General features: G+C 46.1%; 1 protein-coding gene across 1 annotated transcript in view; it reads right to left on the bottom strand.

Annotated features, from left to right (window-relative positions):
- The window catches only part of CDH13 (cadherin 13), a 1,034,982-nt gene that overhangs the window by 484,486 nt on the left and 527,598 nt on the right, over positions 1-22,898 (bottom strand). The window contains exon 5 of the mRNA XM_039227348.1: positions 11,699-11,851. Within this exon, the coding sequence (XP_039083279.1) occupies positions 11,699-11,851 (153 nt within the window). The remainder of the gene's footprint in view (positions 1-11,698; positions 11,852-22,898) is intronic.

Genomic DNA, 22,898 nt, shown 5'->3' with positions numbered 1-22,898 from the left:
AATAAAGATCTTAAAACAGATGCCAGTCAAATGAATCAATAGCTAACAGGTCCAGCCAGCTGTGATTAATAAATAATTTTGAGATAGCACTCCGATAAACTCCCACAGGAAACAGAACTGAAAGCTTGGAGTTTTAACAAAGAATGTTCACTTGGCCTGGAGACTGAGTCAAATGAAACGGAAAGGACCGGCCAACATAAGAGCTCCCTGCCTCATCCTCATGGGTTCAGAATAAAGAAGAGTCCTCTGGTTTGCTCTGGTCTACAAGGGAACGTTAAAGCTGTTGTCTTTTATCTCTTTTCTCCGAGTGCCTGGTAGGTACTGGGTTCTCAACAAATGAATGCCGTTTTGAATTGATTCCCATTTCATGGCAATTTGCATGTTACTGTTGACTTGCTCAAAGAAGTCTTCCTGAAATGCAAGGATGTCACTCGTTTGCTGAAGCCCTCCTAGGCTTCCTTAGGATAAAATCCAAGCTCCTTACTCTGCCCTGCGAGGCCTCCCTGATTCCCGCTACCCTTCCTCTCAAAGGGCAGTGAATTCCTCACTAGGAGTCTGGACACATCACGTTCCAAGTCTTCTTGCGTGAGAAAACTGTTTATCCGACATGTGCCACTCTGGCTTCAGAGACCCGGGGACACGACTTGCTACTTCCCACTCATTCGCTGCTGGCAACCAACACAGTCCCTGCAAAACCCAAATCTGATCGTGTCACTCTTCAGCCTAAAATCCTCTAACATCTGCCTGTCACCACGGGGTGTTATTTCTAAGCTCATCCCTTAGCACTCGGGGCCTGGGACGTTGTGTGTCTCTCACAGGGGCCCTGCTCTCCTGCAGAGCTGCCTTAAGCCCTTTCTTCCATCCGCTCACCCTGGAACACTCCTCCTGACCTGTCACCTGGCAGACTCTTCGTTCTCAAGTACTTGCTTTCATGTCACGTCCTCTGGAAGGCTGTTCCCGGCCCCTGCCCTTGTCATGTGGCGATGTCCCCAGCTGGACTGGGAGCTTTGCAAGGACAGGGCAGTATCCCTGGCTCTGGTGCCCTGGAAGTGAAGACAGACCTCTTGCCTATTCGAGCTTGGTGAATATCTGAGCGAACAAACTATGGGATATTTTCAGACCCCCTCAGAGGCCAGCCCTGTGCTGGCACCTGTAGATCACAGCAGGCAGGGTCTGTCCTGTGCACTCTAAGATATCGAGCAACATCTCTGACCCAGATGCCATTAGCATCACTTCCCCCTGCTGTGACAACCAAAAATGTCTCCAACATTGCTAGATGCACCCTGGGGGGCACATCACCCTGCTGACAGTGGGTGACAATGTGGTCGAGAACCCCTGCCATCAAGGATACTGGGAGAGAAGGACAGCACTCTGCCCTCAGACTTTCCATCAGGCCCACCCTCAAATGTCACCTCCCACCATGGCCTGGCAGGACCACAAAGCACCTTGTCTCCCTCTCTGCATGGTTCATCTGTTCCATTTTTATTCCCAGTTCTATACCCAGCTGACATGTCACATACTTGCTAACATCTGTTTATGGAGAGAGTTCTGTAAAGAAGGATCTTGGTGGTTCGCAGCTCTGTCCCCAGCACCTTGAAACAGCGGCTCACACGAATCAGTCCTGTGGTTGATCTGAATCCTGCCCGATGGGCTGCCGGGCGTGTGCCCTTCCTGACATGGACGCATCCTTCTGGGGGTCCCAAGTTGCCTTTCTGCAAACGCTGCCCTGCTTCCCTCCACTTCTCTTGGCTGGAAGAGAAACTCCACTGGCAAAAGCATGCTCTCCTCCATGCTCTCCTTTCACCCTGGGATTTTGCCCACAGATTCTCTCCATTTCAAATCTGCCCCAGTTAAACAGTCAGCAGAGGGCCGGCCAGAATTGAGGTGGGTAACATGAGGGTTGGTGGCTCCCCAGTGCCGGATGAGGACATGACTCCCATTTGTATTAATCTCCCATCGTGAGAACTTTCAGCTTTCAACCTGCTCAAGGGGAACTCAGTCCCCATTCTGCTATTATTCCCTCAAGTGTCTCTCGGGGTGCCCAAAGCTGGTTCCACAAAGGCTCTGAATCAATGTCATCTTCTTCCTCCCTTTCCTCCTTCCCCTCGAGTGTCCCATTTCACCATGGCCATCCACCCCTTAATTACCAACCTGCCCACACCAACATGTTGCCTGAGTTCCCGGGGGCTGGGGGGCAGGAGAGATGGCTCTCTTCTGAAGTACATCATCCTTTGTCACTTGGCTTTGCAGCCATAAGTGCTTGAACCTAGAATTGTACCCTGTCTTTTGTAATCGGGTTAATTAGCTTCTGTTCCTCACCTCCAACTTTGCACGGCATCTCATAAAAAAGACTAATTCCTGTCATTTTCTGCCCTCTAACCCACAAGTGTCAAGCTTACTTTAAGGAGCAGAGAGGGAGGGAATACAGCCTGTTCTGATCTTCTCTTTCATGCCTCTTTCTTCCTAGTCCACACCCCTGAACCAACCCCTTCCCGTCGCTGCTCATTTTCACCAAATGAAAAAAAAAAATCTTCATGCCTATCGATGAATGTAGAGAGCTGGAGGGTCAGGGGTGGGAGGCGGAAAGTTTTACCTGCGCTCGCAGGATCTGGTCCCAGACTGGCCAGCCCCCACGCCTGCTATTGGGGATAATAGAACATTGGCAAGAGATTTTGAGTACTGGGAGTCAGAGCTGTTGGCCAGTTATTTAACTGACTCTTATTTGTCAGCTTAGCAGCTCAAATTAAATGGATCTCAAGGCTCTTGCTGTTGTGATGTATTGTGATGATTCTTTGGCATCTGGAAAACCAAAAGCCACCAAATCCGGTGGGAAGGGTCCACAAGGATTGGATTCGGCTGTAGTTAGACACTGGGTGAGGAAAGAGGAGGTGCTGTCACACGTTTATCGGTGCCTAAGCCTGTGTGAGGCCCACCTGCGGGCGGGCGAGGGGAGGAGAGGCTGGGCGTGTGAGGTCTGCCCACCTGCCAAGACTCAAGCTGCACATCTTCTGAGGAGTTTGTGCTGATGAAATTTAGAAAACCATGTTCGCGCGGCCCTGAGTGAGGAAGCATCTTTGCTTAGTGGACCAAATAATCAGTCAGGAGCACCTTGGTGGGCGCACCCAGGCAATGTCATTTAACCTCTTCATGCCTCTGCTTCATGAGCTGTGCCTGGCAGATAAAGCCAGGCTGCAAAACGAAGGGCTGGGAAATGTGAAGACGAACCAGGGAGGAGCCAAAGGGAGATGTGTGAGGGGCACTGGGGTGGCAAGAAGCCGGAACCAAATCCTGAGTTCTTTTTCTCTCCCACTCTCTTCCCTCCCTTCCTTCCTTCCTTTTTGAATTTATTTATTTATTTTGAGGAGAGAGCATGAGAGCATGGCAGAGGCAGAGAGAGAGAAAGAGAGAGGGAATCCCAAAAAGGCTATGCACTGTCGGCATGGAGTCCAAAGCAGGGCTCTATCTCACGAACTGTGAGATCATGCTCTGAGCTGAAGCCAAGAGTCGGATACTTAACCAACTGAGCCACTCAGCTGCCTCTGAATTATTTTTTTTCTAAATTTAGTTACAAGACAACCTGTCCATTCCTTTATCCAATTCTGTTTTTCTGTATTTCAGTTTTTTAAGTGCTTTTGTCCAAAGAGACGCCAGAAAGTAGTGAGCTTCAGATGTTTGCTCAGAGTCAGACAGTTGATTGAAGGGGAAGTAAGATCTTTGATTTTCTATGATATGTGTTAGAAACTCCTCTGTGTACTGTCTCACTTGAGATTCACAACAAAGCTACCAGGATGGGGTCATCATCCCCATACAAATAAACCAGGGTACAGACGGGTTATATGAATCCAGGGGTTCTCAAATTTGGCTTCACAATGGAAACATCTGGAGTTTTATAAACATACTTGGTCCTGCTCCAAGACACTCTGATTTAATTGGTTTGGAGTGCAGCTTGGATATCAGGAGTTTTAAAATCTCCCCAGATGAGGCTCAGTCAGTTAAGAGTCCAACTCTTGGTTTAAGCTCAGGTCACGATCTCACAGTTTGTGAGTTTGAGCCCCGCACTGGGCTCTGCACTGACAGTGTGGAACCTGCTTGGGATTCTCTATCTCCCTCTCTCTCTGCCTCTCTACTGCTTGCTCTCTCTCTCTCTCTCTCTCAAATAAATAAAAATAAACCTTAAAAATTATAAAAAATAAAATCTCCCCAGATGGTTTTAATGTGCAACAAAATTTGAGAACGAGAAATAACTTACTCAAGGTTACAGATCTAGTAAGACAGAGAAGCCGATTCTGCTGACCCTGGGGCCAGCTTCCTCCTAGCAGGAATTTTCTCCTGTACCAGCTCAAATATTCTGAAGACACTTTCATCTCTGGCCTAAAAGGTTGGTTTCTGAGATATAAAAAACAACAACAAAAAAAACTACTACTCAGTAGCATGGTCTTTAACAGTTATCCAAAGTCTAGACAGGATGGAGCAGAGAAACCCAGGACAAATCCTGCCTGGCTCCCTGGAGCCGTTACCGAAGCAAAAACAGGCAGTTTTGAAGAGCATGAATCGGATTTAGAGGGCTTTCACCCGGCGTACCAGAGCATCTAGGAAAATAAGCACCTTTAAGGTGCAAACGTGTTACCCCAAGAGGACTTTAATGGAACTGATTCCAAGGCCACGTTCAATGACGCAAATTAATGCATCTAGCTGGCTGTGGCGATGCAAACACTCAGACATGTTCTCTGAGTAGAGTGGGGGGGGGGTGTGTGTCTCAGACCACAGTGAGCACCAGAACCCCCCGAAGGGCTTGTTAATACCCAGACCGCAGCCAGGTGGGCCCGGGAATGTGCCTTTTTAACAAGTTCCCACATAATGATGTTGGTCTGGGGGCCACAGCTTGAAAACTGCCCATCTAAAACATGTCCCTTCTATGAAGCCTCACACCATATTACTGGCATCTCACTTTGCGAGCTGGGTGCCTAGCAGCCACTTACAGCTCTGTTTCACCTGCAAGGAGCTTTACCTCCAAGCCTGGTACGGGCGGTGGTGGCTCTTAATTCGGGATCACTTAGCGAGTGGCCGTACTGAGCACCACTCTTGTACTGCCGCTTACCAATGGCAACGCAGCCAGGGTGTGGTGCTGACGAGGGAGCCAAAGGCAAGCGGAGGGCAAAGTGCAGGCTGACAGCCACACTCCCCCCACTTCCAAGGTGGGATCGGTGTGACATTCTTCAGGCTCTCCTGGCTGCTCAAGAACAAAGGAAAGGGAAAAAACAATGGTTAACTGATAGTGATTACAGTCCCGAAGGACAGGAGTCTCCATCAGTTTATAACTGTCTTAGTCAGTTACAAGAAAAAGACAATCTTATCAGTAGCCGAGCCTCCAGAAAGCTATAGACTCAGTTTCCTGGAGTCCTAACATCACCCTCCCCTCCGAGGTGATGTGGGAACGAGGGCAAGAAGGAAACAGCAGGTAAAATTAAATGTCCTTATAATCTGTGGCCCAGTGACAAATACTTGAAGCAGGAAGAGTAGAACATTTCTCCGGAACCCCCTACTGTCTTAATGTTAATGCCTTACTAGAAGGAAAAACCACCTTAGCTTGACAATACCTAGGCCTCTGGTATCTTCTGACCCTCTTTAGCATATGAAAGTCCTTCTGGAAACCTCCTTTTAGCCTTTACCTCCCCCAACCTCATAGTATAAATGCAGTCACTCTTCACAACCCCAGGGCAGCTCTTTCTGCTTTAAGAAAATCACCTTTTTACACCAAATGTGTCTCAAGGATCATTTCTTAGCCAGTTGGCTCTGGACCCCGCCCCCCGCCCCCCCACTCCAAAACTGCATCAATGCTGCCATCTTAGTGTCAATGTAAAGACGAGAAAACGAGAAACAATAAAGAACATGCCAACGGTGACACCGTGAAATGGCTGATACTCACCCGCTTTTCCTGTAAAGATGGCAATCTCCTAGAGTCCCTATGAGAGCAGAGTCAAACCTCAGCGGGTCTGATTCCAAAGCATGAGCTTTTAACCCAAGTTCTCTGTCTCCTCCCAACAAGGCTCTTTCCAAGGCCACGTGCATTACTGACAGGCTCATGATAGTAAGGGCGGCTCAGAGGTGTGAGGCCACATGCTCTCCTGTGCACAGGCTGGGGAGCTGCCCTAGGACAGCCATGCCTACCGCTGACCACCTCTTCCCTGGGATAAAGTGGTACCGATGATGTGGCTGATGCTGTAGAGGTCAATATCCTCCCCCCACCCCCACCTCCCCCGAGCCCCTTGCTAGCTCAGCGACAGTCCTTCGCACGACCCAGTTCTTCCCTGTGAACATCCCAGCATTAGACTTGGCAACGTAAGTGGGACTTAAGGAAGCAGCTCTGCTTTGTGGATCTAAGGTTCCAGAAAGCATGCTGTCAGCATCGCTCCCTGTGTCCGGGCAGTCAAGGCAGAGATGCTCCCCTCCTCCTCCCCTCCTGCAGTTCTGAACATCGCAGGAGCAGAGTGGTAGGGAGAGGTGGCAGCAATGACAGCTCCCCTGGAAAAGTGGTTCTCAGCCAGGGGGGCAGTTGTGCCCCCCTGGGACAATGAACAATAATTCTGGAGACATCTTTGACCGTCAAGACTGGGATTGGCGAGTGCTATCAGGATCCAGTAGTTAGATACCAGCCGTGTTTCTAAACACCCTACATGTACCGGAGCCCCCAGAGCAAAGAACTGTCCAGCCCCAAATGTCAATGGTGGCAAGGTGCAGAACTCTGGCTCTAGAACGGTATCATTGATAGCTGTAGCTATCAATTGTTCCTGTAGCACAACTGTGGGGCGAGTCCCACGTGAGCCAGATTGTTGGGTCCTCTGGCAACTGTGTTAAGCTCCCTGTGTCCTTTAATAAATCCCTTTCTTTATACATTAATTGGAGGGTGTTTTGCTGACCACCACAAAGAATCCTGCCTAAGAAAGATGGCCATGGGGGAGACTAGGCTAGTGGATGGAAAAGGGCATAGCTTGTCCCTATACCTGAGGGCCGGGGGAGCATTCCAATTACAAATATTATCAAGGGCAGTGCAAGGCTATCAGGTAATGTGTGCATCATCCACATACAACGTGGACATTATTGTAAACAGGTTAATCACCTACATAACTCTCCAATCTGGATAAATCTGCACAATTCAGTGCTCTACCATCACTAATAGAATGGTACATGTATTTCCACTTGACAGCATCATTTTTCACCTTAATGTATTTTTTTTGCCAGGTTGTCTTGGAGCTGCATATGGGTTAGAAATGGGGCAGAGGCACAGGAATGAAGGGGACAGAGGAGCAAGGACAGCTCCTTTCTGCCAGGTGGGTTCCCATATTATGGCAACGATCTTAGCTACAAAACGTGTCCAAGAAATTGGCTTGAAGGAGAGCAAATTACACCCCAGAAAATGTGAACAAATATTCAGACGGAGGCAAGGCAAAGCTGCTCATGCGCTGAGGCCACGAACACAGGTGGTTCTAGTTGTTAGCTCTGTAATTGGGCACGATAACATTATTAAGCTCATCTTTGTGAAGACTGAAGGAGCTCATCATTTCGGTAGTTAGCATACAGCCTTGGCACACTGTAAATGTTCAGTAAACATTAATGCCAACATTCATCACAAAAACGTATCTTGCGATCCACTTTGGTCCTCAGCGAGCACATCGGTAAAAGTGAGACAATAAAGCAGTTTCACAGGTTTGTGTATCTAGTACTCTATAGAGCTCTTGGGCACCCAGTGGGAGCTCGGTAAACACTGCTTCTCTCTCTTTCTTTCCAAGTGCGCTTTTTTCTCCTGTCCAGTTCTGACATCCCCAGTCCTCAGTGTGTCTCCCAACCGTGGACAACAGATCAGAGTATGTCCTGCCCATGACCTCAGCCCACTACCACAGCCTTTCTTCCTGCTTTGCCCCCTGCCCCGTTGAGCCCAGCCCAGACTGTCAACTGGCCCCCAACCTGCCTAACAGACTCTGTCCCCCACTCCACTCCTGTCCTGCCATATTGACAAATTCGCAGCCAGCAGATTATAGTCACAGTGTGAGGGAATCATTACCACCTGCTAATATTTTTATAGAATTTCATAAACTTGGTCATTCATGAATCATTTACAGTACTTTATTCCAATGAAGAGTTCACAAATCACTCAAACGCTGGCAAAATGCATACTAATGAGTAATATTTCAGGAGGCTTTGCATTAATATGTCAGCTTCCAATACTGCAAGAGCTAAATTATTTTACCAGGTGCCACTTTGGGTCAGAAGCTTGGGAAGCCCTTTGGGGGCTGGGGTAGGGAGAGTGGGCAGGTGGAAGTCGGTCATGGAGAAGGAAGATAGTTAGGAAGATATCCATCATCCAGACAGTCACACCTCCCTCCCAGCCCCAGTAAGTGGAGTCTTGAGGAAAGAGGGCTGGGAACTCGTAGATTAGATATCAGACTCTAACAAGGGGCAAAATAGGAAGACGTATTTCTTAGCGTTTGGAAGTGCAGGGCTTTGGAGGTGGAGAGAAGTGGATATGGACCCCAGATTCCATACTCAACAGCTGCAAGACCTTGAAGAAGTTATTTAACAATTCTTTGCTTATCTGTAAAATGGTGTTAACGTATACTTCTTAAGTCTCCTGGGTGAAATGAGTTAAATAAGAGAGTGTGTATTGAGTGCTTCATGCAGGATTAGCCATGTATTGTTCAATAAAGAGTAGCTTTAATGATGGTATACATTTGGGGGCCCAAGGACCAATTAATTTATCCCAGGTTATTTCTTATCGTGCAAATCCCTAAGGCTTAGCTCAGAATGCTTTCCTGTGGGGTGTGGGAAGTAGCAAGTAGCAGTGACTGGCATGTGAGGAGATTTTAACTTGAGGCTAAACAACAACATCAACAATGGAGCAATTATAATGGAAATTCATTCACCCACAAGCTCTCTGCTTTTTGAACTTGCCAGAGGGGAAAGGAAAATGTGGGAAGTGGAGCAGAGGATCCAGCTAGTTGAAGAGGTGTGTTTGCTACCAACCACAATGACCAGGACTATGGTGAATGCACCATGGACCTAACTGTGCCACTAACATAGTAAATTATTTTTGAATAGGTGCTTGAAATGGACAGGGTTTGCAACATTCCTGTGTCCAAAGCATATTAATGAAAGTAACCCAGTCAATCCAGATACCTGAGAACCAAACACAGGGCAGTAGGGGGCATTCCTCAGCCTGGACAGGAAGGAAACATGACAAAGACTGATCTAAGAGCCAGAGGTGTGTGTGGGGTGGGGGTGGGGGGGGGGGAGGGATGGCATTGGACACTGGATCCCGAGGCTAGTGGAGCCCAAAGCTGGGCTGCTGTAGCCGGGTGCCCGCATTCCCATCAGGCACCAGCATCTGTCCTCTGGACATGCACAGCCCTGTGCTGGGCGTAAACCAAGCCAGACAACGAACCAGACACAGGTCTTGGCATGGACATCTGTCCCATGGTGAGGAGTTTAAAGCAGTTCATTGTGAAACAGAGCCTCGGCGGTAAAATGCAAGCTACATGTGAAGGCAGGGAATCTAGTGTGTCCGGTTTCCCGGCATACTCCCCTAACACCGTGGGGGAAGCGTCACACTCTGTAGGTTCTCAAACATGTGTCAGAGAACATGAATTGAACAATTTATCACTATGCTATGAAGTACATTTTGAAACTATCACATAAACTCAAGATCACCCATGGAAAATCGATGCTTGATCCGGGTGGGCGAGGCTACAACGCAACGTCCTTGGAGTTCTCCTTTACCTTCCTCAACATCATTAATCTCTGGCTCCTGCGGTAAGATCATACAGTGCTTACTGTGTTTCTGGAATTGTTCTAAATGCTTCACACATATCAACTCATTTAATCCATTAAAATCCTGCAAGATCAGTATCGTTATCATTCCCATTTTACAGATGAGAAAGAACGTTGAGGCAGACATCGTGCCCAAGTTCCCAAAGCTAGTCCATGATGTGATCTGAATGCAGTTAATGTGGAGGTGTGCAAAATTATGTTTTTAATTGCTATGATCGATATATATGACTTTCAGGAAAAATATGAGAAGCTCCAAGCCATGGACCAGGCTCTATTTTACTCGCTGATCAACAATTGCTAGTTAGTTAAAGCTAGTAATTTTATCTTGTACAATCCTTAAAGGTGCTAGTACCATTCTTATTTCACGGATGAGAATGATAAGATCAGAGAGGGTAAGTGGGTTGCCCAAGATCACATAGCTCAGAAAGTAGCAATGCTGAGACGCGAATCAATTTGCTATGTCCAGAGCTCCCAAATGTCATCACTGTGCTATGAAATTAGAAAATGTACTGTATCCGTAGTTTGTTGTGTCTGAAACTTACCGTTTCCCAGCCAGAGCACACACTTTTCAGTGCAGTGTCCCTCTACCCTCTATCTGCAGAAAAGGAAGAACACGGGTGTTTGGGGCAGAGGCAGCAGTGATTCTGAAAGGGGATCAGGATATTCCTATGCGGTGCTTTGACCAAGAAAACTAGAGATGTCAGTCTTGTCCTAGAAATCAATCACCACCTTCTGACCCCAAGCCAGGGAAATACATAGGCTGGGGCAACGGCGATGGAAGACAAACATTGTTGGCCGAACCTCATTGCCATCGTGCCTGCTTACGGCTCAGTACATTGCAACCCAGGGAAGGCTTTTCCTGAAAATGGCTGGGAACTCCATCACATTGTCAAAGACTGAGCTCACTACCCTTTGAGGCTTGGGTCTATAACACAGGCTGTGAAAATGGAACTTCTGGGCAGTGTTGTAGAGAAGGTATAGGACTGACCTCCAGCGCATATGAAACTCAGTGCTCACCCCAGTATCTGTTTGCCACTGCTCTGCTCTGTGTGTCCTGAATGGGCATCTACTGAAGGATAGTAGTAGATCCTTTTACAAAAGGTCTGCTATTTCTCCATAACAAAGCGACTTAATTATTTTTAGAAAAATCAGAAAACACAAAGACAAAGTCAATAACACAGAAACACAACGATTAACACTTTGGTTTTTCCTCTATTGCACTTCTTCACAAATGTAAGCCCACTGTGACATGTGCAAATACTCAGCCTGCAGAGAGGATACCATATGTGTTTGTGTGTCTGTTTCCATTTGATATCTTGAATTTCTCCCATATACCTAGAGCTTCTTCAAAATATTTAAAATGGTTGTACAAAACTTCCTTGCAAAATTGAGCCATGATTTAACCACTACCTCATTGCTGAATATTTAGCAAAATTGTTTCCATTTTAAGCATCATGTCTTGCTCTAACATTACTGCACAAAAATCTATTTCCCTATTTCCTTAGGATAGATTTCTTAAAGTACAATGATCACATCTGAGGGTTTACACCTTTTATAGCTATTCATTATCAAGCTGGTTTTTGGAAAATCAACACTGCCCTAAAGGTTCTGACCCTCTCTGAGATCCTCCAAGGGTCCCCCTCCTTGGTCTCCAGTACACAAAGTCTCACACAGGCCTGAGGACTCTGTTGATGAGATAGGGCCCCCACTGTTACCCTGTTGGGGTTCAGTGCCACTCGGCTCCCACAGAGACACACTTAACGCCGCACAGCCCGAGGTCTGATGAAGCACACAGAAATAACGAGCTCAGTGGGAAGAAAATAGTCTCGAAAAGCCCCATGTCTGCATGTCGGGTGGGCACTTGAGGGGCACTCACTTGATAAGTAGCGATCGTTTCTCTGTCCAAGGTCTGTGTCACGGAGACACTCCCCGTGTTCTCATTGATTCTGAAAATTCCTTTAGGCTCTTGATCCACTCCCTTCCCAGTGAGCCGGAACTTAGATCCTTCTGGTCTGTCACTATCGACTACCTGGTCAGAGAAACAGAACGACATTTAAGACTCTGGCTGAAAAGCACAGAGAAAGCACATTTTAAACATACCTTGGTGACCAACTCACTAATCACAGGTGTCAACACAGAGCAGCCAGACACAGTTGACTAAAGCGGCATCACCAAAAATAGCATCATTGCTTAACACCTTTCATCCTGTCATGCAAACCTCTGCAGCTTACAGCTGGGGAAGCTTACCAGCACTGGGGTACCATACATCTCAGGACAGATCTAGGAGGGGAATATAACTCCAGGAGGTTCAAGGCCGGACATTTTTGTTATTTGTAACTCTCAAGAAAGAGATTGATTTTTTTTATTGTAAGCAAGACTGAACGGACAATGGGGAAAAAAACGAGTGGGCAGTCTTGTAATGGGCAGGCATTGACTGAGGTTCTAGCTATTTACAGAATTCAGTCATCAACAGCACCACTCGCCCCATTGCTTACGAGGAGGTAGGCATGGTGCTGTGGAAGCATTTCACATCCATTTACGAATTAAAAAAACAACAACAATCTCACAGCAATGCTGGCAGTAGGGGACATTATCATTCATACTTAATGGATGAAACCACTGAAAGGCAGGGAGATTAAACCATGGTCATAGCTACGACAGAGATGAAGACAGGACTCAGAACCCATCTTCCATTTCTTTAGGGACATTGCTCTGCAACAATGCCAGTTCTGAATTTAAGAGAATTCCCTGTAGGTTGTCAGCCTTGATTTGACATTTGATGATAATTCAGATGATAGAGCTAGAGGAAGATAGTTCTAGACAGAGGGAACGGCACAGACACAGGCAGCAGGTAGGTGAGAGGGAGCCTACAACATTCCAGAAACTTTGAGTCATTCATGGGGTTTGAGTGAGGCTCAGGGGTAATTAGGAGCCAACTTTCATTTTTTTTAATAGTGTTTGAAGATACCCAAGTGAAGAGAGAACTATTATTTGCGTGAATTGGTCCTACAGTTTGCCCAAGTATTCATGTATATTTAATGTCACTTTTATCATCTGTATCTGTGAACAAGAATTCAATGGTAACCATGTTTTTCTCGATGGTAACAATTTAAAGGTCACAAACACAATAAACATTCAGAACAGCTAAATGACAGCTATATTGATCCAACTGTAAGCAATTGACAAATGAACAGGCACCTGTGAAACACTGTCACCTGTGCCTGGAGGCTTTCAGTAGCTAGGACAGGAAAGGTGCTTTCTGGTGGAATCAGCCTCCCTCAAAGACGGGCCATCGTTGGGGGAACCAAGCCTGCAATTCCGATGTCTGCCACCAGGTGGCAGTGGTGCCTAAGGCAGCATGACCCTTCTGCTCAGGTTTTTCTGCCATGACCAGTCGAGTCAGAGACAGACAGTTCCACAGAGCAAGTTTTATCTAATTTTTTTTTCTGATTGAAGATTTTACTTAAATACATTGAGAGTTTTGATTAAACACCAATTATCTCTGTTTGCATTTCTTAAAGATTAACATAAAATATCATCTCAAGCAAGACTAAAAATAAGGCTTGTGATATCTTCTGATGAAAAGGATTTTTAATTGCTGCTTGACTTGATTTAATCCAACTGACATTCTCCCCCTGACCCATTCCCCCTGCTTGGGAGTTCCATGGGGTCAACAGCCTCAGCATATTGGGCTCACCCCTGGATCCCAGTGCCTGGCACAGTGCCTGGGATATGGGAGAAAACAGTGCCAATATCTGCTTAATAAAGGACACCACTGTTCAGACGAACCTATGTCCCAGTCCGAGATTGGCCAAAGGCCAGCTCTATGACCTTGAACATGGTTCTTGGCCTTCTTGGCTCTCGATTTCCTCGTCTGTAAAATGAAGAGAACACCCCTTATTTCCCAGGGCTTTTGAGGGTTTAATGAGATAGTGTGTGCAAAGTGTACTTCCTAGTGCACAGAAGGGGCTCAATGAATTGTAGCTAATGATCACCATGATCAGAATGATAATTGTAACAAAGTTGCACCATCATTGTTATTGGGTAAGATCGAGACTTCCAGGCATAAAAAAGCATCTTAGCCGTAATCGTTAAAAAAAAAAAAAAATCCCTAAGAGGGGCACCTGGGTGGCTCTGGTGGTTGGGTGTCTGACTTCAGCTCAGGTCATGATCTCACAGTTCATAGGTTCGAGCCCCATGTCAGGCTCTGTGCTGATGGCTCAGAGCCTGGAGCCTGCTTCAGAGTCTGTGTCTCCCTCTCTCTGCCCTTCCCCCACTCATGCTCTTTCTTTCTCTGTCTCTGTCTCTCAAAATGAATGAATGTTACAAAAATTTTTTAAAACTCCCTAAGAGAACAAATTTCCTTTTTTTTAAAATTTATTTTTAAAATGTATATTTGTTTTTATTTTGAGAGAGAGACAACCAGTAGGGGAGGTGCAGAGAGAGAGGAAGAGAGAATCCTACGCAGGATCCATGCTGCCAGCATAGAGGGGGCTCGATCCCACGAACAGTGAGATCATGACCTGAGCTGAAGCCAAGATTTGGATGCTTAAACACTGAGCCACCCAGGCGCCCCACAAATTTCCTTTTAAAATACAAACCTGGCATACATCGGTGGCTTGGGAAGAGCAGTGCTCTGGGGACAGTCTCACTGTGGGAAGGGGCAGCCACACAAAACCTGCTCTATGTTGTCACTCCCTCCCTCCCCCTTTTCCACTTTGGCCCAAGTGTGAATTAAAGCCTCTTCCTCTGGCTCCGCTGAGCACCCCCAAGGAATGCAGGTCCGCTTCAAGGCCGTGCTGAACAGGGAGACAATGTGACAGGAGACAGGAGCGGACTTCTAACCCCGTCTGTGCCCCAGACAAGGCCCGCTGGGGAAGTCTTCTGTGCTCTGACCCCCTTCCCGGACCCTCCCTTGGTCAGAGAGCTCTGGGAGTACAGCGCCCCAGACCTTCTGTAAAGTCCTGAAGGCTCTCTTGGGGCAAATATGGCCACTTCCTTCCCCGACTTGGTCTGCTGCTTAACAGTGAATTCTGGACTCAGGAATCCCCCCGGGGCCACCTTTCCTCCTGCCGAGGTCCAGTCTGGCTCAGTTCCTTGCTCTGAGACAGCTTGAGTCACTTGACCTCACAGAAGCAGGGTCTTAGCTGTTGGTTTTAACAGACTTCTTCCCCAGAAGCAGGAAGTCTCACTGTGAACACCTCTGCTTTGTGCTACACATCCTCTCTCTCCATAGCTCTGTCTTTAAAGGCCTAGCTTTCTTTAAAAAAAATTTTTTTTAATTGTTTATTCATTATTGAGAGAGAGAGAGACAGAGACAGAGAGTGAGCATGGTAGGTGCATGGAGAGGGGGAGACACAGAATCCGAAGCAGGCTCCAGGCTCTGAGCTGTCAGCACAGAGCCCGATGCGGGGCTCAAAGTCGGGAACTGTGAGATCATGACCTGAGCTGATGCTGGACGCTTAACTGACTGAGCCCCCCCAGGTGCCCCTAAAGGCCTTGCCTTTAACATATCTACTGAATCTGCCTCCTGGTCCTCAGAGCTGTGTCCACTCTGAGGAGTGCGCCTGCAGCCACACCAAATACGGTGCCCCCAGAACATTTTGGGGCCACCAGCCCAGGGACATGAAGGACACTGTGCTCCCTGGAACCATGGTCTCAAGTCGTGGTTCCCTGGACCAGCAGGGGCATGGCCTCCTTGGAAATGCAAATTCTCAGGCCCCACGCAGAGGCCTGGACCCGGAACCCTGGGGCTGGGGCCGGGCGATGTGTGCTTTAACGAGGAGCCCTGGCTGATTCCCGTGAGCTTTCCTGTTTGAGGAGCACCATCCACACTCATTAGCACTGGTTTCCACTGCTACCGTTCGGAGCCGAAAGAAGGCTGGGTCTGTTTGCTACTCCTCTCTAGGCCTATTTTAAACACACAGCAACTGTTGGGAGCTCTTTTTAAAAAGCCTGTTTTCTAGAATGTCCGTAAAGCAGAGTTGGTGCTTCTCCAAGACCGACATCCCTACCTGCATCCAAACTCCCTGGGGCTGGGGAGACCTTGGAGAGGAAATCATGCAAGTAGGGCTTGTGTTCCAGGGAAAAGTCTTGGTCCTTAGGTGGGACTTCAGAGGGACCCCAGCCCACTCCAGCCTTACTGATCTGGGGAGATAGGAGGTGTGCAGTGGCCACAAACCCAAGGAGCCCTCCCTTCCTCCCCCCTGCCATACCTCAAAGCTGTTTCATGCTAGTCAAGTGGGTTTCCAGACGAGCTTTATTACACAATGTTAAGTCCTGAAAACGGCCCAGTGCAGTTCCCAGCTGCGGCCCGGGGGATGGTCCTTCTGTTTTTATTGTTTAAAGTGATGGGATATAAGAAATCCAGGGCACTCCTTCTGGCCAGAACAAATCCTGCCCGGAATCTCTGCTCCTGAAGCAGCTGTTAACACCCATTATACCACATAGCAGGGCTTGGCAACTAGCTGGTCTTTCCTATTACTCTTTGTAATTCAACACTTCTTTTTCACAGTGGGATTTCTCTCTGTCTCTCTCTCTCTCTCCTCTCTCTCTCTCTCTCTCTTTGCCTTACTCTTAGAGTTTGGGTAAAAACTATAGCCAGCGAGGAGAAAGAACTTGGGCCCCCGGTGCAGACACCCTGGAAGGATGTGTGAATAGCACACAGGTATCCTGCCACATACCTGGGGAAGGCGACTTCCCAGGGAGCTGTGGGGTGGCCAGCAGGTAGCCCTTGTCGGTGGCATGGCACAGCGGGGGCCAGAGTCCTCTGCACCAGAGAGGGACAAGAAATACGGAGGCCTAGAGCATGCAGTGATGGCTCGATCTGAATTGCAAAGGATGCTCCTGCTGCATGATTCTTAGAGACTGTGGCCTGTGATGGACACAGCAAGACCCTCCACTGAATCCCCCAAGTCCTGTTCTGACCTTTGTCCTCTGCTGCGAGCAACCAAGGGCATCAGGTTGTGTGCTGTTTTAAGGTCTCCTTCTATGAATTTATACATGCACATGCGCATTCATGGAATACACAGTAGTTTTGAATTTTTTTCTAAGTCAGACCATTCTGTATAAAGTAGTCTATTCAGTGTGGTTGAGATGCATTAAAAAAGTTTATCTATAAATGGCTTTGGGGGGATGGTTTTACGTTTACAGAAACGTTGCAAAGATGGTCAAGATTTCCCATGTACCTTTTAGCCAGTTTCCCCAGATGTTAACATTTTACGTAACCATGGTCACAACCGAGAAGTTAACATTGATACATGACTCTTAGCTGATTAAGCTCCAGATTCTGTGTATTCAGATTTTGCTAGTTTTTCTGCTTCTAGCCATTTTCTGATCCAAAATCCAATCCGGAGCCCCACATGGCCTTCAGTCAACGTGGTTTCTAATCGTCCATTCTGGTGCTTCCATGTGGGTTCAGATATTTCCTTAACTGTACTGACATCAGAGTTTTCCCCCTTTGGATAATGTATTCAATATAGAAACATGACAGCCACCAAGCTTTGTACACCCTGTTTGCTGTAAGAGTTTCTGGCCCTGATCTCTGGTAGCGATACTTTAACTCAGACCTCTAAAAGAGATGTTTGGCTGTTGTGTCCTCAGGGCCTGGGATGGTACATAGGACACTAAATACTTGTGTGTCAAGTAAGTAAATAAATGTGATAGTAGTCTCCTCATTGGCTTTCATGTCTCTGATTTCTCTTTTCTCATCTCCTGAGAGACACAGAGAGACACAGAGAGAGAGAGACAGAGAGAGACAGAGCCCAAGTGGAGGAGTGGCAGAGAGTGAGACACAGAATCCAAAGCAGGCTCTGGGCTCTATGCTGTCAGCACAGAGCCCAAAGCAGGACTCAAATCCACAAAAGGTAAGATCATGGCCTAAGCCAAAGTTGGACGCTTAACCAACTGTGCCACCCAGGTGCCTGTTCTAATTACAACCAGAATGGACTCTAAAGCACACACATGTCTCACCACAACAGATTCCCAGACGAGAACTTGCCATGGCTCCCGACCACCCCCAGGGTCTACTCCCAGGGGCCCTCCTGACGGGTCTCCACCTGCTTCTACAATTCTAACTTCGGCCACAGCCAACCAAAGGCCTTCTGAACTTGGTTCACCTTCTCTGGACCTATGTCAGCTGGACCCTCATCTCCCAGCCTGTCTGCTGGAGACCCCCTCCTCGTCTTCCTGGACTCAGCACCAGGGAGTGTCCACTAACTGACACTTCTCCTGACCCCTTCCACCCTGCTCCGTGAAGAATGGACATTGTCCTCTGAGCTTAGCCCTGCTCCCTTGTGAGATCTATTCCAGTAGGGAGACCAGATGGCCTCTTTGTTGTTGGTGGTGATTGTCCCGTGGGCTATTTATTCCTTATTCTCTTTAAGATGTCCTGGGTCTGGAACACAGAAGATACTTGATTAAAGCTTTGAGTGAAGAAATGCAACTTGATTTGCATGTTTTTATATGATCACAACATGCTTGTAAACTCCAACTCACATATTAAAAATTAAAATAAGGTCTGTTGTACCAGCCTTAAAAAAAAAAATGTGGTCACTTTATCTGTGGGGCATCAATACCTTTTCGTTTCTCTTCTTATAGATCCCCAAAGTTACTTCCCAGGCAGTGGTAACATCTAGGAGTCGGGAAGGGACTTAGAACCTTCCCCATCCTAATAATCTGCAGCAGTCTGCTTGGGTGGGGACCCTCTGTCTGAGTAGACATTGTGTTTGTCGGCAAAGTAGTCTCAAGATGAATTCTCTGGCACTTTTTCCCTGTCATATCCAACTAAATTGATACCTTGAATCCTCCGCTACTTAGAAAATCAGGAGACATTTATTTTCAAAGGATAGAAGACTACACACACACACACACACACACACACACACACACACAGATCAAAAGACTGAAAACCTAGAAAATAATTAACCCCTACCCCATCCAGACTCACCAGAGAGAATAAATCACATTTGAACAGTATAGGTCTTTGGAAGATGGAGACTCTTCATGCTTAGAATATTCTTGGTTTTATAAAATGAACCTATATTACTTATACAGTTTAAAAAATCATTTTTTTTAACATGTAAGAGGAATTACTGTAGCTTGGCATACATGCTAATTTTGAAGATGTCTATTCCATGTTAAACAGGGGGAAAAGGCATTTACTGCCTTCTATAGTTATTAGAAGGCGTTTGTTTTATCATTAGATCAGTTCCCTAAGGTGATCTGTAAGCACTAATTAATTCCCAGCTGTGGTTTAGTCCTTGACATGCCTTTGAACTTGGCTCTTTGGCGGTCTGGGCAGCTGTTAGATCCATGCACTTCCCTCACCCTTGTGCTGCTCAACTATTTTCAAACACTAGGTCATAAATTAGTGAGAACTGGGGAAAACCCAGGGCCAGGAGCCCCAATCCCCTGGTGCAGAAACATCGAGCCAACTCCCTGACAATCCATGGAACGGGGATGATAACCAGAGACCCACCATCTAATCCCACCATTCTCACCCTGTCTAGGGCTGGCTGTGTCCAGCACCAAGTTCCAAGGGTTCTCATTGTGCATTGGAGGTCACCGAGGTTGAGGGCAGGACCGTGTCCTTAGAAAGACAGATGAGGGCATGTCTGAATCCACTGTCATTCCTCTTCATCTAGTAATACTATCATCACACCGGTTTTAGTTTCTCTTCTTTTATAACAATGACATTTAAGATTATGCCTAAGTACTCTTTATACTGAGTTCCATAGCATTCCATTTTAATTTGTGAGTGTTTTTTTTTACCTTATTTTCTGAGAGTTTACACTTTTGAGAGAGGGAGAGAGAGAGAGAACAAGCAGGGAAGGGGCAGAGAGAGAAAGAGTCACAGAGTCTGAAGCAGGCTCCGGGCTCCAAGTTGTCAGCACAGAGCCTGATATAGGGCTTGAACTCATGAACTGTGAGATTGTGACCTGAGCCAAAGTCTTGGCTTAAGCAACTGAGCCACCTAGGGGCTCTTATACTTTTTTGGACACTTTATCTAGACTATAGAATTTTTCAGGAGAGTATTTCTTAATTTATAAGTATTTACACTATTTTAATTATTTAGTTCCAACTTACACAATAATGTGGCTTATAAAATTTCTACTTTTGAGGTTTTAAAAAATTTTAATCTTAAAAATTTTTTAAAAATGTTTATTTTAGAAAGAGAAAGAGAGAGAGGATGTACACATGTGGGGGAGGGGCAGAGAGAGAGGGAGACACAGATTCCAAAGAAAGTTCCAGGCCCTGAGCTGTCAGCACAGAGCCCGACATGAGGCTCAAACTCATGGACCATGAGATCTTGACCTGAGCCGACGTCTGACACTTAACCAACTGAGCCACCTAGGTGCCCCACTTCCATGACTTTTGAAAAGACATTTCCTTCCTCTAACACACTGTCTCCCTCCACCTCCTTTTTTCCCCCCTATTCAGAGCATTTATTAACCATTTATGAGTCCCAGAATCTTCATAGGCCTCCATGGGCTCTCAGTTCTATACATTCTTTGAATTCTAGATCATGGAAGAGCACAGATGTGCTGAAATATGCTACAGAAGATCAGAGAAAGAGGGTCATTTTGGATCCTTCAGTCCTTATGCCTTGCATGTCAAGACCCAAAGTTTATTCAGTGCCCATCAATATCACACTTTTGCACACTTTATTGTCCAAGAGAATAACTGGGATACTTAGATGTCACTTCCTAATTTCTGATTTCTTAATGCAGGCTGTGAGTTATACTCCCTTTCTTATTGGGTCACTTCAAAATGTCTCCCTTAACCTTAACTCGTCTTGTTCTACTGAAAATCAAGATGGTCCCTAAAATTTCTAATAAAAACTCTAGATCTTCTATACCTGCTGTCTATTCTGTTTATGAGTCAGATTTATGATAGTAGGGAGTAGTCATTGAGGCTGTGTCTAAATACTCTGTCTCCTCTCCTTCTGGGCACATAGTAGGAGTATATTTCCCCAGCTACTTGAGGTTGATTGTGGCTATATGACTTACTTTGGCCAATAAAGTGTGAGTGAAAGTGATATGTGTCACTTCACCTAATTCTGAGCAAAAGCTTTAAGAGTTATGGTATGCTTATGCATGTCCATTTTGCCTTCTCCATGTGACCAGCAATTTTGCAAATAATAGTGACTTCATCAACCTAGATCTCAGGGAAAGAATAATGACGAGGAGGAGCAGAGCGCACACAACTTTCAGTGGCCATGGAACTTAGTTAAACCTCTGTTACTTTAATCAACTGAAATTAGGATTTGCTTATCACCACAGCAGAGCCTAACCTATCCTGACTAATGCACAGAGGGTTTAAAAGAACAGTGTGGAAAGATAGATAAAATTTGTTTGTATCCCAGCTCAGAGCTCATGAGCAATGTGAACTTTTGTAAGCAATGTGGTCTCTCTGAGCCTCATTCCCATTTTCTGCAAAATGGGGAAAATAATGTCTCTTTCCAAAGGATTATGGTGAGAAAATGATCTGAGAGACGTGCAATGCTTAAATACATAAAATGTTCAATAATGTAAGGCAATAGTTCTTTTTATAACTATGAAATGGTGATGATGATGGTGATGATGAGGAAGAGGAGTAGGTGGAAGAAGAGGAGGAGAATGACAGAAACTACCTTTTATTGAATCCAAACTCTTTGCCACATTTTATTCTAAACATTTTACATACAGTAGTTATTTAATCCTTACAACAACTCGATGGAATGGGTACTTATATTAATCTTCACTTTGCAGAGGAAGAAAATGAGTTCCACAAATCTTGGCAAAGTCAGCTAAGGAACAACTTCGGATTTGAATCCAAGTATCCAGAGCTCAACTCCATGTGGCCAACTAAATGATGTGCACTGGTTTGAATGGGAATAGCCCAGGAGTAGAATCAACAAAGATTCAGAGCCTGGTGCTGTTGACAGTGCTCTAGTCTGGCCTCCTCATGACATGCCCACCCCATGAAGGCTGAGAGCAGAGATGTTCATCTCAGGCCTTATGCCAGCCACAGAGCCAACATTAGGGACATTCAAGTCTCCATTCCCAGATTTATATGTATCCAGTGGGTCACCCATTCTCTCCATACATCAAATTCCTGGCAGGAATATCTTTACCTTCTCACACCCTCTTAGCTTTGTCACAGTAATGGCGTAATTTGGAGGTTTGTGCATGCATGCTGCTATCTAAAAGGATAATAAATTAATCATGCCTTTGGGCACTATTGAAACATACACACTTAATCTCTTACCAACTTTCCTTCCTTGCCATTGCTCTGCTCCTCTCCTTTCTATCAGTTAAGATTTTTAGAGTTCCCAAAGAAATATTAAACCAAATATTTATGCACTCATCTGAACCACAGTTCAGAGAAAGCAATGTAACAAAATCAGCATTATGAACCTGGAGCTATTCCCGTTTGGAAGTAATAAACACGAACAATTGAACATTTTCTCCCTGGAAATGCATGTTGGCTGCCCTTTTGCCAAGTTTCAATACTTATTATTCTTATAATTCAGGACAAATTTTAATGTTAAGTCTGACACTTGGAAACACAAGCAGTGTCAAATATAAATAAAATTTCAATCATCTTCAATTGAAAGCCTGACATTCTATTCTGTCTTGCATGCACCTTGGCTAGAAGGACCTGTGCAGGGCTTTGAAGCTCCTCATTCCCTGAAGCAGTGACTGTCTTTCGCAATTGGGTCACACATGATTGAAATCTTTCAAGGGTCCTCATGCCATCGCTTTCAGAGAAAACTCAGGCTTCCTCAGTAATGCATTCAAGGCTCATCCCTATCTTCAGCTTCAAATGTTGCTGTGTCCACACACATCCTTCTAGCCTGCTTTGCTGCCATTTCCCCCCAAATGCCTTTCTTGGGCTTGTCCCTGTTTCAGCCCTGGAATTATCCTCTGATGACCCAAAAGGCTCCTATCCAAAAGCTGAGCCTGGTCAATCAGAACATCTATTTGGGAATCCTGGTGTTGGGACAGGGAGAGACTGAGTGAGTTAACTAAGTAAGGGCTGTGGACACTGAAAGTCTTAACAGCATAAAAGTCAGGCATACCATTTTGGTGAGA

The sequence above is a fragment of the Hyaena hyaena genome, unplaced genomic scaffold (assembly GCF_003009895.1).
Source record: "Hyaena hyaena isolate Hyena2069 unplaced genomic scaffold, ASM300989v1 scaffold_1, whole genome shotgun sequence".
In the NCBI taxonomy this organism is placed as follows: Eukaryota; Metazoa; Chordata; class Mammalia; order Carnivora; family Hyaenidae; genus Hyaena; species Hyaena hyaena.
Note: the sequence above shows the minus strand (reverse complement) of the source record. Positions and strands in the feature narration are given on the sequence as shown.